This window comes from Heterocephalus glaber, unplaced genomic scaffold (assembly GCF_053883595.1).
Source record: "Heterocephalus glaber isolate CG9 unplaced genomic scaffold, H.glaber_assembly_v1.0 deba00001481, whole genome shotgun sequence".
Classification (NCBI taxonomy): domain Eukaryota; kingdom Metazoa; phylum Chordata; class Mammalia; order Rodentia; family Bathyergidae; genus Heterocephalus; species Heterocephalus glaber.
The window spans coordinates 10,042,499-10,055,210 of record NW_028258317.1 but is presented as its reverse complement, the minus strand read 5'-3'; the positions used below and the strand labels follow the sequence as shown (position 1 = coordinate 10,055,210).

At 38.9% G+C, this 12,712-nt stretch overlaps 2 protein-coding genes across 2 annotated transcripts in view; one reads left to right on the top strand and one right to left on the bottom strand.

The window, feature by feature from the left end:
- Positions 1-12,712, bottom strand: part of LOC101717293 (bile acid-CoA:amino acid N-acyltransferase) — a 127,159-nt gene that overhangs the window by 83,994 nt on the left and 30,453 nt on the right. The gene's annotated exons all lie outside the window — the stretch shown is intronic.
- On the top strand, positions 1,419-2,240 carry LOC101715351 (protein tyrosine phosphatase type IVA 1). The gene has a single exon (XM_004848213.3). It carries the CDS (start codon positions 1,592-1,594, stop codon positions 2,111-2,113), a length of 522 nt encoding a protein of 173 aa, XP_004848270.1. The 5' UTR covers positions 1,419-1,591; the 3' UTR covers positions 2,114-2,240.

Here is a 12,712-nt window from a genome sequence, read left to right as displayed (position 1 = left end):
ACTATAATAAATATTTTAGAGCAGACAATTTATAAATGATAGAAATTTAATTCTCACACAATGCTGGAGATTAGAAACTCTAAGGTCAATAAGTTTGCAGATTCAGTGACTGGTAAGTATTCATTCTTTGTTCTATCAATGGCACCCTGCTTTTGCATCTTCATATGGTAGAAGGGCAGGGCAGTTCTTTTCAATGTCTTTTGCAAGGCACAGGTCACTTTTAATATCCCTTCATCTTTTGGAAAACACAGAAGGAATGGACAGATTCCTAGATACATATGAATTACCAAAGCTGAATCAAGACGATATAAAAATTCTAAACAAAGCAATAGTGTTGTAGAAAATCTGGACCAGGAAAGATAAACCCACTCAAAAGACATGGAGGAAAACTTTACTTGACCCAGTGGGACTAGGTACTCAATAAAGACCTGGGGCTCAAAATTTAAAAATGGGAGAGTTTTATACAGTTGTGTAAGTTGGGCTTGGGATGAGCGATAATGTAACTGTCTTGAGGTTGGGGCTTTCTTTAGGAACAGGGTGTTCACATAGCATAACACAACAGGATACATATTGTGAACATTGAGGCTAACTAGATACATTTTCAAGGCTAACAGTGAGGACATAACAGAATACACACTGTGAAAACTAAAGCTAACCAGATATACACATATATTTTGTGGTGGCTTACACTGTGATTATATTAAGTATCACTTACCAGGAGGAGTTGTGGATCTGCCTGTTTCTGGGTAAATAGGAACAAAATAAGGGCCTGTGGGAATTCCTAAGGCTTGAATACCTAAAAGTTTAAAGCTCCTTCATTAATATCAGTCAATGAAATTGAAAATCTAATTAAAAACCTACCAACAAAGAAAAGCCCAGGTTCTGATGTCTTCACCACTGAATTCTACAAGAAATTTAGAGAAGGTCTTCTGCCAATTCTCTTCAAACTCTTTAATGAAATAGAAAGGAAAGCAATACTCCTAAAATCATTCATGGAAGCAAGTATTACCCTGATACCAAAACAAGAGAAGAACCCAACCAAAAAAGAAAACTTACAGGCCAGCAGTGCATGGTTGCTTGGTGCCCCCACCTCGCCCCTGCCTCAGGACTGGCTGTATGATTAGGCCACAATCTTCAATGAGTAGACATATTCCTTTCTGTGGTGTTCTTGGTTACACACTTATGGAGTTTCTGAAGGGCAGTGGAGATTACTGCCAGGCACAGCACGACCTCTATGCAGACAAGTGAACTGTAGAGATCCATTACTGCTCCACCAAGAAGCCCCGTGAGAGAGGTTCACCTGGACAAAGAAGTGGTGAATTGAAATCATAGAGCATTTTACAAGAGTTCTGACCTGGATGGGGTAAATCTTAGTGCACTTCCTTTCTCTTGCCTCGGTATTACTGGATTGAAGGATTGTTGCTTCTTGTTAGGAGGTTGATTTCATTTCCCAGTACTCCCAATACCATACTCAAAGCACTGAGAAGTTCAAGTGGAGTATATTGAAGTAGACTTCAGTTTCTTGCATCATTTCTATTCAAGTTTTAAAATCTTTCATAATCCTCTTAAGTTTTTTTTAACTAAATTAATAATGGCTCGAATGAACCACGCAGCTCCTGTGGAAGTCACATACAAGAGCATGAGATTCCTCATTACATGCAATCCAACAAATGCAACCTTAAACAAGTTTATAGAGGAACTTAAGAAGTATGGAGTTACCACAATAGTAAGAGTATGTGAAGCAACGTATGACACTACACTTGTAGAGAAGGAAGGCATCCATGTTTTTGATTGGCCTTTTGATGATGGTGCACCACTGTCCAACCAGATTGTTGATGACTGGTTAAATCTTGTAAAAATTAAGTTTTGTGAAGAACCTGGTTGTTGTATTGCTGTCCATTGTGTTGCAGGCCTTGGGAGAGCTCCAGTGGTTGTTGCCCTAGCATTAATTGAAGGTGGAATGAAATACAAAGATGCAGTACAGTTCATAAGACAAAAGCAGAGCGGAGCTTTTAACGGCAAGCAACTCTTATATTTGGAGAAGTATCGTCCTAAAATGGGGCTGCGGTTCAAAGACTCCAATGGTCACAGGAACAACTGTTGCATGCAATAAAACTGGGATGCCTGATGCGACTGCCTTGAACGTGCAGCTCGAGGCAGGACCTGATTGTCATACAGATTAGCCCATGTGTTGGCTCGGTGAATGAGTCTAATGAAGCTTCTGTAGGAGCATTGCAAAGCAGTTATACAGGCTGCACACAAGCTTAACAGAATCACAATCTCTGGGTTTGGGTTATGATCATCATATTTGGACAATTACTACAAGACTCTTACTGTTCAGCATTTAAATTGTGCTTATCATTTGTACTAATTGACTTTCCTGAAACCATCCAGTACTGAGGATATTCCCATGCCAGAATCTTAATGATACATAAGAAATTCAGAAAGATTAGGCACCAAAATACCCAGCACAATACTCTTATATTTTTAGTATCACATAGAAGCAAAATTCCAGGAACTAAGAATACTCTAGACCTGTGGTTTATTCCTTCAGTCATTTCAAACACGGTAGGGCCTATGTGGCTATTTTCCTGCTCACTTTATGTTTACATCTCACACTCAAACCAGTATGCATCAGGTTTGCTTAAACATTGATTGTTCTTTTTGATTATTACCAAGTCTTATGGTGATTATTTAATGTCTTTCTACAAGTCTTATTTTTGCTGTTCTGGGAAACCTCCATTTTGAAAATCTACATTGTTACAGGAGCACATGTCTTTAATGTCTCAGACAAAAAAGCCTTACAGTTAATTTAATGCTTGCACTCCGAGGTGAAACTTAACAGGGAGGGCCTGAAAAAAGACTAGGAGTGGGCTATTCAATATTTTTAGTAAAACGTTGCCTTTGTCTTGTGCAGAACATGTAGAATATGCTCTTTAATTTAGTAAATATTTTTTAAAAGGTATAGATGCTTTGTTATTGTAGCTAGAACAATTCTTAATCATAAAATTTCTGAAATTCTTATAATTTTTTCCATACTTATCAGAAGTTTACTAACTTATTTTTGTTTGCAGTGTGATTTTTTTTTCCTTTTCCCAGCCTCTTGCAAAAAACAGAAGTGAGTTTCTGCTAATGAATTGAACAGACATCTAATATTTTATATGCCTTTTGAGCTGTGTAACTTAATATTTGGATACTTCATAATTTGTTTTATTATGTAATTGATAAAATGGTGATGTGTATTAATGTTAGTTCAACCATATATTTATACTGTCTGGGAATGTGTGGTTATAGTTCTGTGGGACAAATAATTTGTCAGTGTTCACCAGCTTGTAAAAACTTAGTGCGAGAGCTTAAACATCTAAATAAATAATGAAATCCATTTATCATTGAGATTGCTTTGGTTAAAGTTAACTTATTTTTATAGAAAACAAAACTAATGAATTGCACTTCTCTTAATGCTAGTTGGTGTAAACTGTCATTTTTAAACAAAAGGGTTAAATGAAGTCATTTTAGTAAGGTTTTGGATATAATTTGTTATGGTTATAAACAGTATTTAGTACTAAATGCTTTACATTATAAACTTCTTGATCTAGACAATTTTGAACCAATTTATTGTGAACCTGGGAGAAAGTACATAGAGGGAAACCTTGATTTTTACAGCTCGGTGAGGCACTAAGTGGTTCTGTGCAACTTCTGAACCTTAGTTTTCTCATTTGCAAATTAATTATTACATGCCTTTAAAGATACTGAAATTAACTTGAACCTGAGTACTTGGCACATTAAGGCTTAGTAAAGTTTTTTTTCAATCTGAAATAATTTCCTTTGCATAGGTTTATCTAAAAGGGACAGATGTCGTTGTCTCATTTTTAATAAACAGTTATAAATGTGAAAAAAAAAAACTTACAGGCCAATCTCCCTAAGGAACATAGATGAAAAAATCTCCAATAAGACACTGGCAAACAAAATGCAAAAAATTGACAGGAAGATCATACACCATGACCAAGTAGGATTCATCAAAGCAAAACATGGATGGTCCAACACATGCAAATCAATAAATATGATACACCATATCAACAGACCCAAAGACAAAAATCACATGATCACCTCAATAGATGCTGAAAAAGCATTTTACAAAGTCCAACACTTATTCATGATAAAAACTCTACAGAAAATTGGAATAGATTGCATCTATCTGAATCAGATAAAAGCTATATATGACAAACAGCCAAAATAATAGTAAGTGGTCAAAAACTGAAAGCTTTCAATCTAAAATCAGAAATAAAACAAAGATGTCCACTATCACCACTCATTATAGTTCTGGAAACATTAGCCAGAGCAATTAGACAAGAAAAAGAAATAAAAAGAATAAAGATAGGAAAGAAAGAAGTTAAATTATCATTATTTGCAGATGACATGATTCTCTACATAAAAGACCCAAAAATTCCACCAAAAAACTTTTATATTTAATAACCAAATTCAGTATTATAGCTGGATATAAAGTCAACACTCAAAAATCAATGGCATTCCTGTACACAAATAACAAACTCACTGAGAGAGAAATTAAGGAAACAATGCCTTTCACAATAGCATCAAAAAATGAAATGCTGGCAGAGGAGCAGAGGTCCTGAGAAGCATGAGGGCCATCTGGTGGCCCTTCCCCTTTGGTGCAGAGGAGTGGAGCCATGAGGGGACCAATGCCCTCTCCCCACCTCTGGCCAATGGGCCAAGCCAGCACTTGGATTCACTCCACAGAGGGGCAGTGGGTCAGAAAGAACATTTATCTGAGCTCCAGAAGATAGAACAGAAGTGAACAAGAGAAAGAGGGCCTCTCTGAGGCTCCTAGATGAACACTGAAGCCCCCTGTAAAAGTGAAGAAAATCTCTGCAATAAAGGCACATCAGACCACTATAGTTGGTAAGTTGGGGGGATCACCACTTCCCATCAGAACTGGGAATATTTTCAGGGGAAGGGCAGCTGGAACCTGCAGTAGAACCTTGCAGAGTTCAACCCAGCAGGAGGTCACAGATCTCAACTTGGGCCTTGCAGGCAGAAATCACCCTGAACCTCAGGGGACAGCTGCTTGATTGCTGAGACTAACTGATTTAGATCTGCACACTTCTGCCCACACTGTCTATAGTGACAGCAGAGACATACCCTGAAGGAGGCCCTTTATTTTTATTTTTTATTTTCAAAATAATTTTTCTCTGATCTTTAATATTTTTTCTATTTTTTATCTATTCTTTTCTCTTTTCAATTTTTTCCCTTTTTCCTCTTCTTTTTCCTTTTCTTTCTTGGTCTCTCTTGCTGTCTCTCTCTCTCTCCCACCTTGTTCTTAATTTCTCTCCCTTTTTATTCCTGTTTCTGTCCTAATTCAAATTTCTTTTTTTTTTCTTACTTTTTCTTTTCTTTCTTCCTTCTATCAATTGTCATTAATTTTAAAGGAAAATGAATACAGTTTCTAGCCTCCCTATTGCTGATAGGTTGCTCTGTTTTTGTGTTTGTTCTTTCATTGTCTTCTCTTCTCTTCAACAGTTTCCTAGAGTTTGCATGATCTTCCTGTGCCCTCTGGTCTCACTTTTAACCTTTCCCTATCATACCTATCTATCCATCCCTCCCTAACTCCTTCTAAGTCCCCATCCTGAAGGGTAAAGTGGCTATATTGAAGAGTTTATTCACTATGAACATATTTTGGGCTGGTCCTCAATTTTGATTTAATTCACATGTTTAAAAGTGATAGATTAATAACTACCTCAAATTGTCATTTTCTAAACTGTGCTTGATGCTATTGTTGCTGATTGCATCACTTGGGCTAAGGTGTTGTGGTTGATCTAACCAACTGTCCTTCCTGGTATACTGAAAACGTGATAGCTTAAGAGTCATTAGAGACTCAAAACCTAAAGGACAGATATATATGTAAGACATTTTGGAGAAACAATCATTCCATAAAGGTTCTAAATACAAGCAACAAAGATACGTACAATAAACAATATTGAAGTATCAACCCAGGAATTGAACCAAAAGCAGTACCAACAACAAAAATAAAAATGAGAAGACACTTAATTAAGACACAAAGTCAGGCTACCAGTTCACCAATGGCAAATTCTGGGGTAAACAAGGAGGAAAAGTCTGATAATCAACCACCTGGATACCCCATACTGATGGCACAGGAAGTAACAAAACAGACGAATGAAGCTCTAGAAAAATTCAAAACAGAAATAATTTCCCAAATAACCACAGAGATGCTGAGCAGAATGAAAGACATGATTACAGACTCTAGAACAGAAACAGATAAAAAAAAAAAATAGATGAGCTCAGGACCATGATGGAAACCATGAATGCCCAACAAAGGAAAGAAATGGAATCCATGAAACAGATTCAAACTGATATCCAGGATATTAAAAACTCTATTGAAAGCATTGCAGCAGAATGAGCAAATGTGAATAAAGAATAGCAGATATAGAAGATAGGATTGTGGTCAGTGACTATGAAAAGAGAGATCTCTTAAAAATAGTAAGGGACCCTGAGAAATCAATCCAACAGCTCCTAGATGATGCAAATAATATAAGACTGATAGGAATCCACGAAAAATCAGGAGAAAGTAAAAATGAATAAAAAAACTGTTCACAGAATTAATGACAGAAAACTTCCCAGAGTGAAAGAATTTGACATACAGATGAGTGAGGCATATAGGACTCCAGCTAGCCTTGATCAAAAAAAATTGACACATAAGCATATAATAGGATTCCAGAAATCCAACAAAAGAACAAAATTCTATAAACAGAGAAAAGACACAAATCACCTACAAAGGAAAGCCTATAAGAATTACAGCAGGCTTCTCAATGTAAACACTCAAGGCAAGAGGAGCTTGGAGTGATGTATTTTTAGCCCTAAAGGAAAGCAATCTCCAACCCAGATTGATGTACCCTGCAAAACTATCTTTCAAAATTGATGGAGAAATAAGATACTTTCATGACAAAGAGCACCTTAGGAACTACATGAATACCAAGCCAGCACTCCAAAAAAATTTTGGAAAATATCCTAGGAAAACACAGTGAGGATCACAACCCCAGGAAGCCCAGCAGAATGAATCCATCAGGCACAACAAGAAATTAAATGCAAAGAGGCAGAATCCAACAAAAAGAAAAAGTCATGACAATGATAAATCAATATGTATGAGTTATAACCATCAATGTTAATGGTCTCAATTCACCAATCAAAAGAAATAGACTGGCAGAGTGGGTCAAGAAGCAAGATCCAATGATATTCTGCATACAAGAAACACACTTAATTCAAAAAGAAACGCATAGACTGAAAGTTAAAGAGTGGAAAACAAAACTCCATGCGACAGGAACCGTAAAACAGGAACCCCCCAAAAAGCAGGAGTAGCTATCTTCTTTGCAGATCAAGTGGATTTCAAACCAACACTGATTAAAATGTGTTTTTTAAAATAAAGTGGAGTGCTACTCAGCCATAAGAATGAGAGTCTAGAGACATTATTGAAGGACCCTAGTTAGCAAGACAGACTCCATGTTGCTGCTGAATGACCCACCTGCCTGCCCTTTAGATGAACTCAAAAGGAGGAAGCTTAGAAACCTCCCCTTAGAGTCTCTTAGAAACAACAATTAATCAACTATTTTTTCACAAATGTTCTAACAGCAGGACATTCCGCTTCTGTAGAACTAGTAAAGCAAGCAAAAGGTACAGATTCTGTTTTAAGGCCCTAATGCCTGAGCTAGCACTGTTTTGGCTATGCCTCCTTGTTCAGCAACAGACAACTGAAAGGGCTTGGTGACATCAGGTAGGGCTAGGGCTGGTGCTGACACTAAGGCTTTTTTTAAAGCCAAAAAGGTGGCTTTCTCTTTTTCTGTCTGGAGGGACTGTCTCTTGTGCCTGGAGTGCAGCAATAGTGACTTTTCCCAGTTTCTTGGCTAGGACTTCCTCGGGGGGCATCACGGTTATCACAAACTTTTTGGGCTATGCTCAGGAGTTCAGTCCTATTCTTTCCCTCAAATCCCTCCAATTTCTGTATTTTTTTTTAATGCCTGGGGCTGACTGGGAAACAAAGGCCAGATTTAAAGCTGCTGAATTTTTGGGAGCCTCTGGGTCAATAGGAGTGAAAACTCTATAGGCTTCCAAGAGCCTCTCCAAAAATGCAGCCGGAGACTCCATTTTTCCTTGATGAACCTCACTTACCTTACTCAAATTAGTGGGCTTTCTGGCCACTGCCTGGAGTCTCCCTAATAAGTGCTGGCAGTAGGTCCCCAGCCTCCTCTTACCATCATCATCGGGGTCCCATTTGGGGTGTCACAATGGAACTACTGTTTCAGCCTTGGCCAAATGCCCTGGAGTTCCGGGAGTGACACCGGGGTTTGGCCCCAGGGCCTCTTTGACTGTCTGTTGATAAATGTGGTCCCGTTCCTCAGTGGTGAACAGGATCTGTAAAAGCTGCTGGCAACCATCCCAGGTTGGTTGATGGGTGTGAAAAACAGACTCAAGAAGAGATTAATGCCTGAGGTTTTTCAGAGAAGGGGGGATTTTGATATTTCCAATTGTAAAGATCACTAGTTGTAAAAGGGACATAAATCAATCCTCCCCCAGGCTCTGTCTGTTTTAAAGGAAAAAGGGAGGAGGAAGACAAGGCTGATGGACCATAGTCCTGTCCCAATTGAGTGCCAAAGGTTGATCAGGACCTGTGGAGCCCCAATTCCCATGACCACATTCCAAACCTTGTGAGCAATGTGCATAGAATAAGTTTCCACAGGGGGCCAACTGACTCTGAAACTTGGCCATTCTGATTGACACAGAGTTCGCAATTTGCCTTTAGAAAATTTCATGCCATATTCATCTTCTCTGTCTGTGGAATAAATTTTTTTGAAGTTATTCAAAACACAATCAAGTGGAGTTCCTTCTGTGGACTGTGAGGAACCCATAATTTTAGCTTGTGAAAATGCAAAAGGCACACAGAGCAAGCAGACAGGCAACAATAAACAGACAAAGACAAACTTTGGCCAAGTAAAACCTCTGGGGCAGAATTAATATGGACCCCACCCAAGGAGTCACTCTTCTGAGGACTCCAACCCAGTTGAGTCTTATTGCCATCGAAAAGAGACTCTAGGTAAGGGAACCTGTGCCACATCCAGCTTCCTCTTACCTACCCACAGTGCACTAAGAATCATTTGATTCTTACCTCTAGAGGCTTTCCCAAAACTGTGAGTCGGTTGATCGGCGATAGGGCTAGCTGGGACTGGTCTACCCAGAGCCCTGGAATACCATCAGGTTGGCCTCTCCTTCTGCAGACCAGTGTCCAGAGGGGCCAAACACTGCCAATGTCTGATCCTGGTCTCTCCTAAAAAGAAACAAAGGCTCCAAGATAATAATCTCTAGAGCAGCTGGCTATCTCACTGGGGCCTCCAAGAATGTTGCACCCAGTGAGAGAGAACCAACTAGAGACTGATATTAAATCCATACAGGGTTATTGACATCAAAAGGAAAAACTATCAAAAATAAAAAAACATTTTGGCCCTATTGGAGACAATTTGAGAACCCAGGGCGTTGGCCATTATTCATTACAAAAGACACCAAAAAAGAGCTTTGAGGCCCACGGTAACTTAGAGGCCGATCATGTGGCCTGACAAATGGCCAGAAAACCAGTGGGGCCAATAGACATTCTGCCCATCTGACCCTTTGGCTACCTGCCAGAAAGACCCACATATATCCCAGAAGAGGAAGAGGAAAACCAAAAGCGAGGGGGTACAAAACTGGACTCAGGCTGGTGGAAAGGGACAAATGAATGAACTTGTCTCCTCTGAGCCCTGGGGTGACAACTTGTTGATCAGTTACATCACTTAACTCACCTGGGAGAATCAAAGTTAAAAAGACTAATGAGTTCTAAGTTTTCAATCCCAGGACTGACCTCTATGGTCCAGGATATCAATTCCAGGTGTCAGGTGTGTGCACAGGTAAACTCCAAGGCGAGACCAAGGAGTGAAGGTAATCGACTATGGGGAAGAGAGCCAGGGGAACATTGGGAACTTGATTTCACTGAAATAAAATCCAGCAATAGGGTCAAATATTTGCTGGTATTGCTTGACACCTACTCAGGTTGGGTAGAAGCGTTCCCCACTCCTGGAAAATCAGCCAACAGAGTAACTAAGATTTTGCTCCAGGAGATAGTTCCCCGATTTGGCATCCCTCTTTACCTGGGGCCCTACAATGGGCCTGCCTTCATGGGACAGATATACAAATTGTTGACAAGGGCACTACATATCGATTGGAAGTTACACTGTGCCTATCGCCCACAAAGTTTAGGGCAAGTGGAAAGGATGAATAGGACCCTGAAAGAAACCTTGACTAAATATGTTCTAGAAACTGGTGGTAGGTGGCCCGATCTGCTTCCTCTAGCCTTGTTAAGAGTTAGATGTACCCCATATGTGATAAGTTTACCCCTTTTAAAATCCTGTATGGGAGGCCGCCACCACTCCTCCCTAAGTTAAACCTTGAACAGATAACAGAGAGTTCTTGTGTTTCTTTACTTCAGTCTCTTCAAGCCTTACAGATTCTTCAGAGTGAGATCCAGGCTACAATACAATAGGCTCAAGAAAAACCCTTGTGACATTCCAGCCCCACGGTTTCAAGCCAGGAGACCTGGTCCTGATATGCTTGGTTTGCTTGCACGAAGGACTTGACTAAATACATTCCCAAATCAGTCTTGGCTACCAAATCTGCCACTTTATTTTGTGCCACCATGTATGTTGTTCCACAGGTCTTGTATTATAATAAAAAAAGGGGTCATGAATATTTGGGATTAACAATTGAACACTATAGGAGCAAATGGGCTGCCCCCATTTTAGTGCCCATTCTGGTGGGATTAGGAATAGCTGGGTTAGCAGCTATTGGAACTTCCTCCCTGATCCTTCAGGACACAAATTTTAAAGCTCTAAGCCACCAAGTGCCAGAGATTCGGGTCACCTGAAATACTTGATCTTCAAATTTAAAAAACCAGGTTGATTCCCTAGCTGAGATGGTCCTACAAAATCAAAAGAGACTTGACCTCCTGTTCATAAAACAAGGAGGGTTATGTGTAGCCCTAGGAAAAAAAAACCTGTTGCTTCTATGCTAATCAGTCTAGTGTCATTAGAGATACCTTAGCTATGGTCAGGGAAAATTTAAAGACTAAATATGCCCAACAAAGGGATCAAAATTGGTTTCAAAATCTATTTGACTGGTCCCCATGGTTAACTACCCTACTTTCTGCTGTAACAGGCCCCTTAGTTATCTTACTTCTGCTTTTGCTCATGGGACCTTACATTATAACTGCTCTGACTAAATATGTTAGACAGAGGGTTGATACAGTTAAACTGATTGTGTTGAGACAAAATTATGAGGTTTTAGAAGATGTTTTAGAGGAAAAATCTGAATAAATACAGAAATCAAAGATTTGATTAACTTACAAGAACCAGTGGGGAATGAAGGACCCAAGACAGACTCCATATTGCTGCTGAACGACCCACCTGCCTGCCCTTTAGATGAACTCAAAAGGAGGAAGCTTAGAAACCTCCCCTTAGAGCCTCTTAGAAACAACAATTAATCAACTATTGCTTTACAAATGCTCTAACAGCAGGACATTCTACTTCTGTACCTTTTGCTTGCTTTACTAGTTCTATCCCATAGGGGGGGCTAGAAACTGCTGGCCTCAAAGGTGTATAAAATATGTTAATCTCCCCCCAGTTGAGGAGGCTCCAGTCCAATGCTTGGCTCAGGTCCCAGCCAGTAATAAACTCCTGTATGGATTTAATATCAGTCTCTAGTTGGTTCTCTCTCACTGGGTGCAACAATTATACCTAAATGGATGCTCATTGAGGCCATACTCTTAAGTGAAATAAATAGGACACATATGTGTAAATACTGAATAGTTTCTCTAGTGTGAGAAACTGAAAGTCTAAATATGGATTAAAATGATTAAAATGAATAATTGATAATTTGAAATAGGAAAAGGATCAAAGGTATAGGGGTGGTGGGAGGGGAAGGGGAAAGAAAAGAAGGGAAAGGAAAAATTATGAGAAAAGAAAAAAAGAAGAAAATGAAGTCTATGTAAATAGGGAAGGGTGGAGGGGGGGAAGGGTTCACAGGTAATGGGGAAAAAATAAGAACCAAGATACATCATGTGCAGGTACAAGCACCCAGTGATAAATGTAAACATATTGTATACCTAAAATGTACCAATAAAAGTATTTAAGGTAAAAAAGTGTAAAAGAAAAACAAAAAGGAACCTAAATATTCTAAATAAGACTATTGGTTCAATAATTCACAACATCAAATTATGGAATAATATGCCACTAGCCAAATTTGTTTTCTTAAAGACTAAATCCAGGGGAATATGAGGCCATAGTAATTGTAAAACACAGAAAATATTTTTTCATTTAGAAATATGGCAGAATTAATTTAACTGCATGTTAGGATGGTTATGAATTTTTTTTCCTAACTTTCCAAATTTTCTAAAGTTATTTAAGCAGAAAAATGTTAAAATTCAAAATAGGTCAGGTCGGGGATTTAGCTCAGTGGTTCCAGTGCTTGCCTCAGAAGTGCAAGGTCCTGAATTCGATCCCCAGTACCAAAACCAAAATTTAAAAATGGGTCTGCCTTATACTACTTTAAACATGTTGTTTATAGAAGACCATTTTGATTGACCATAAATTGCTATTAATTTTGT

What these genes read in the sequence shown, in the direction of transcription:
- LOC101715351 (XM_004848213.3), top strand. Translation starts at nt 1,592, where the DNA reads ATGGCTCGAATGAACCACGCAGCTCCTGTGGAAGTCACATACAAGAGC.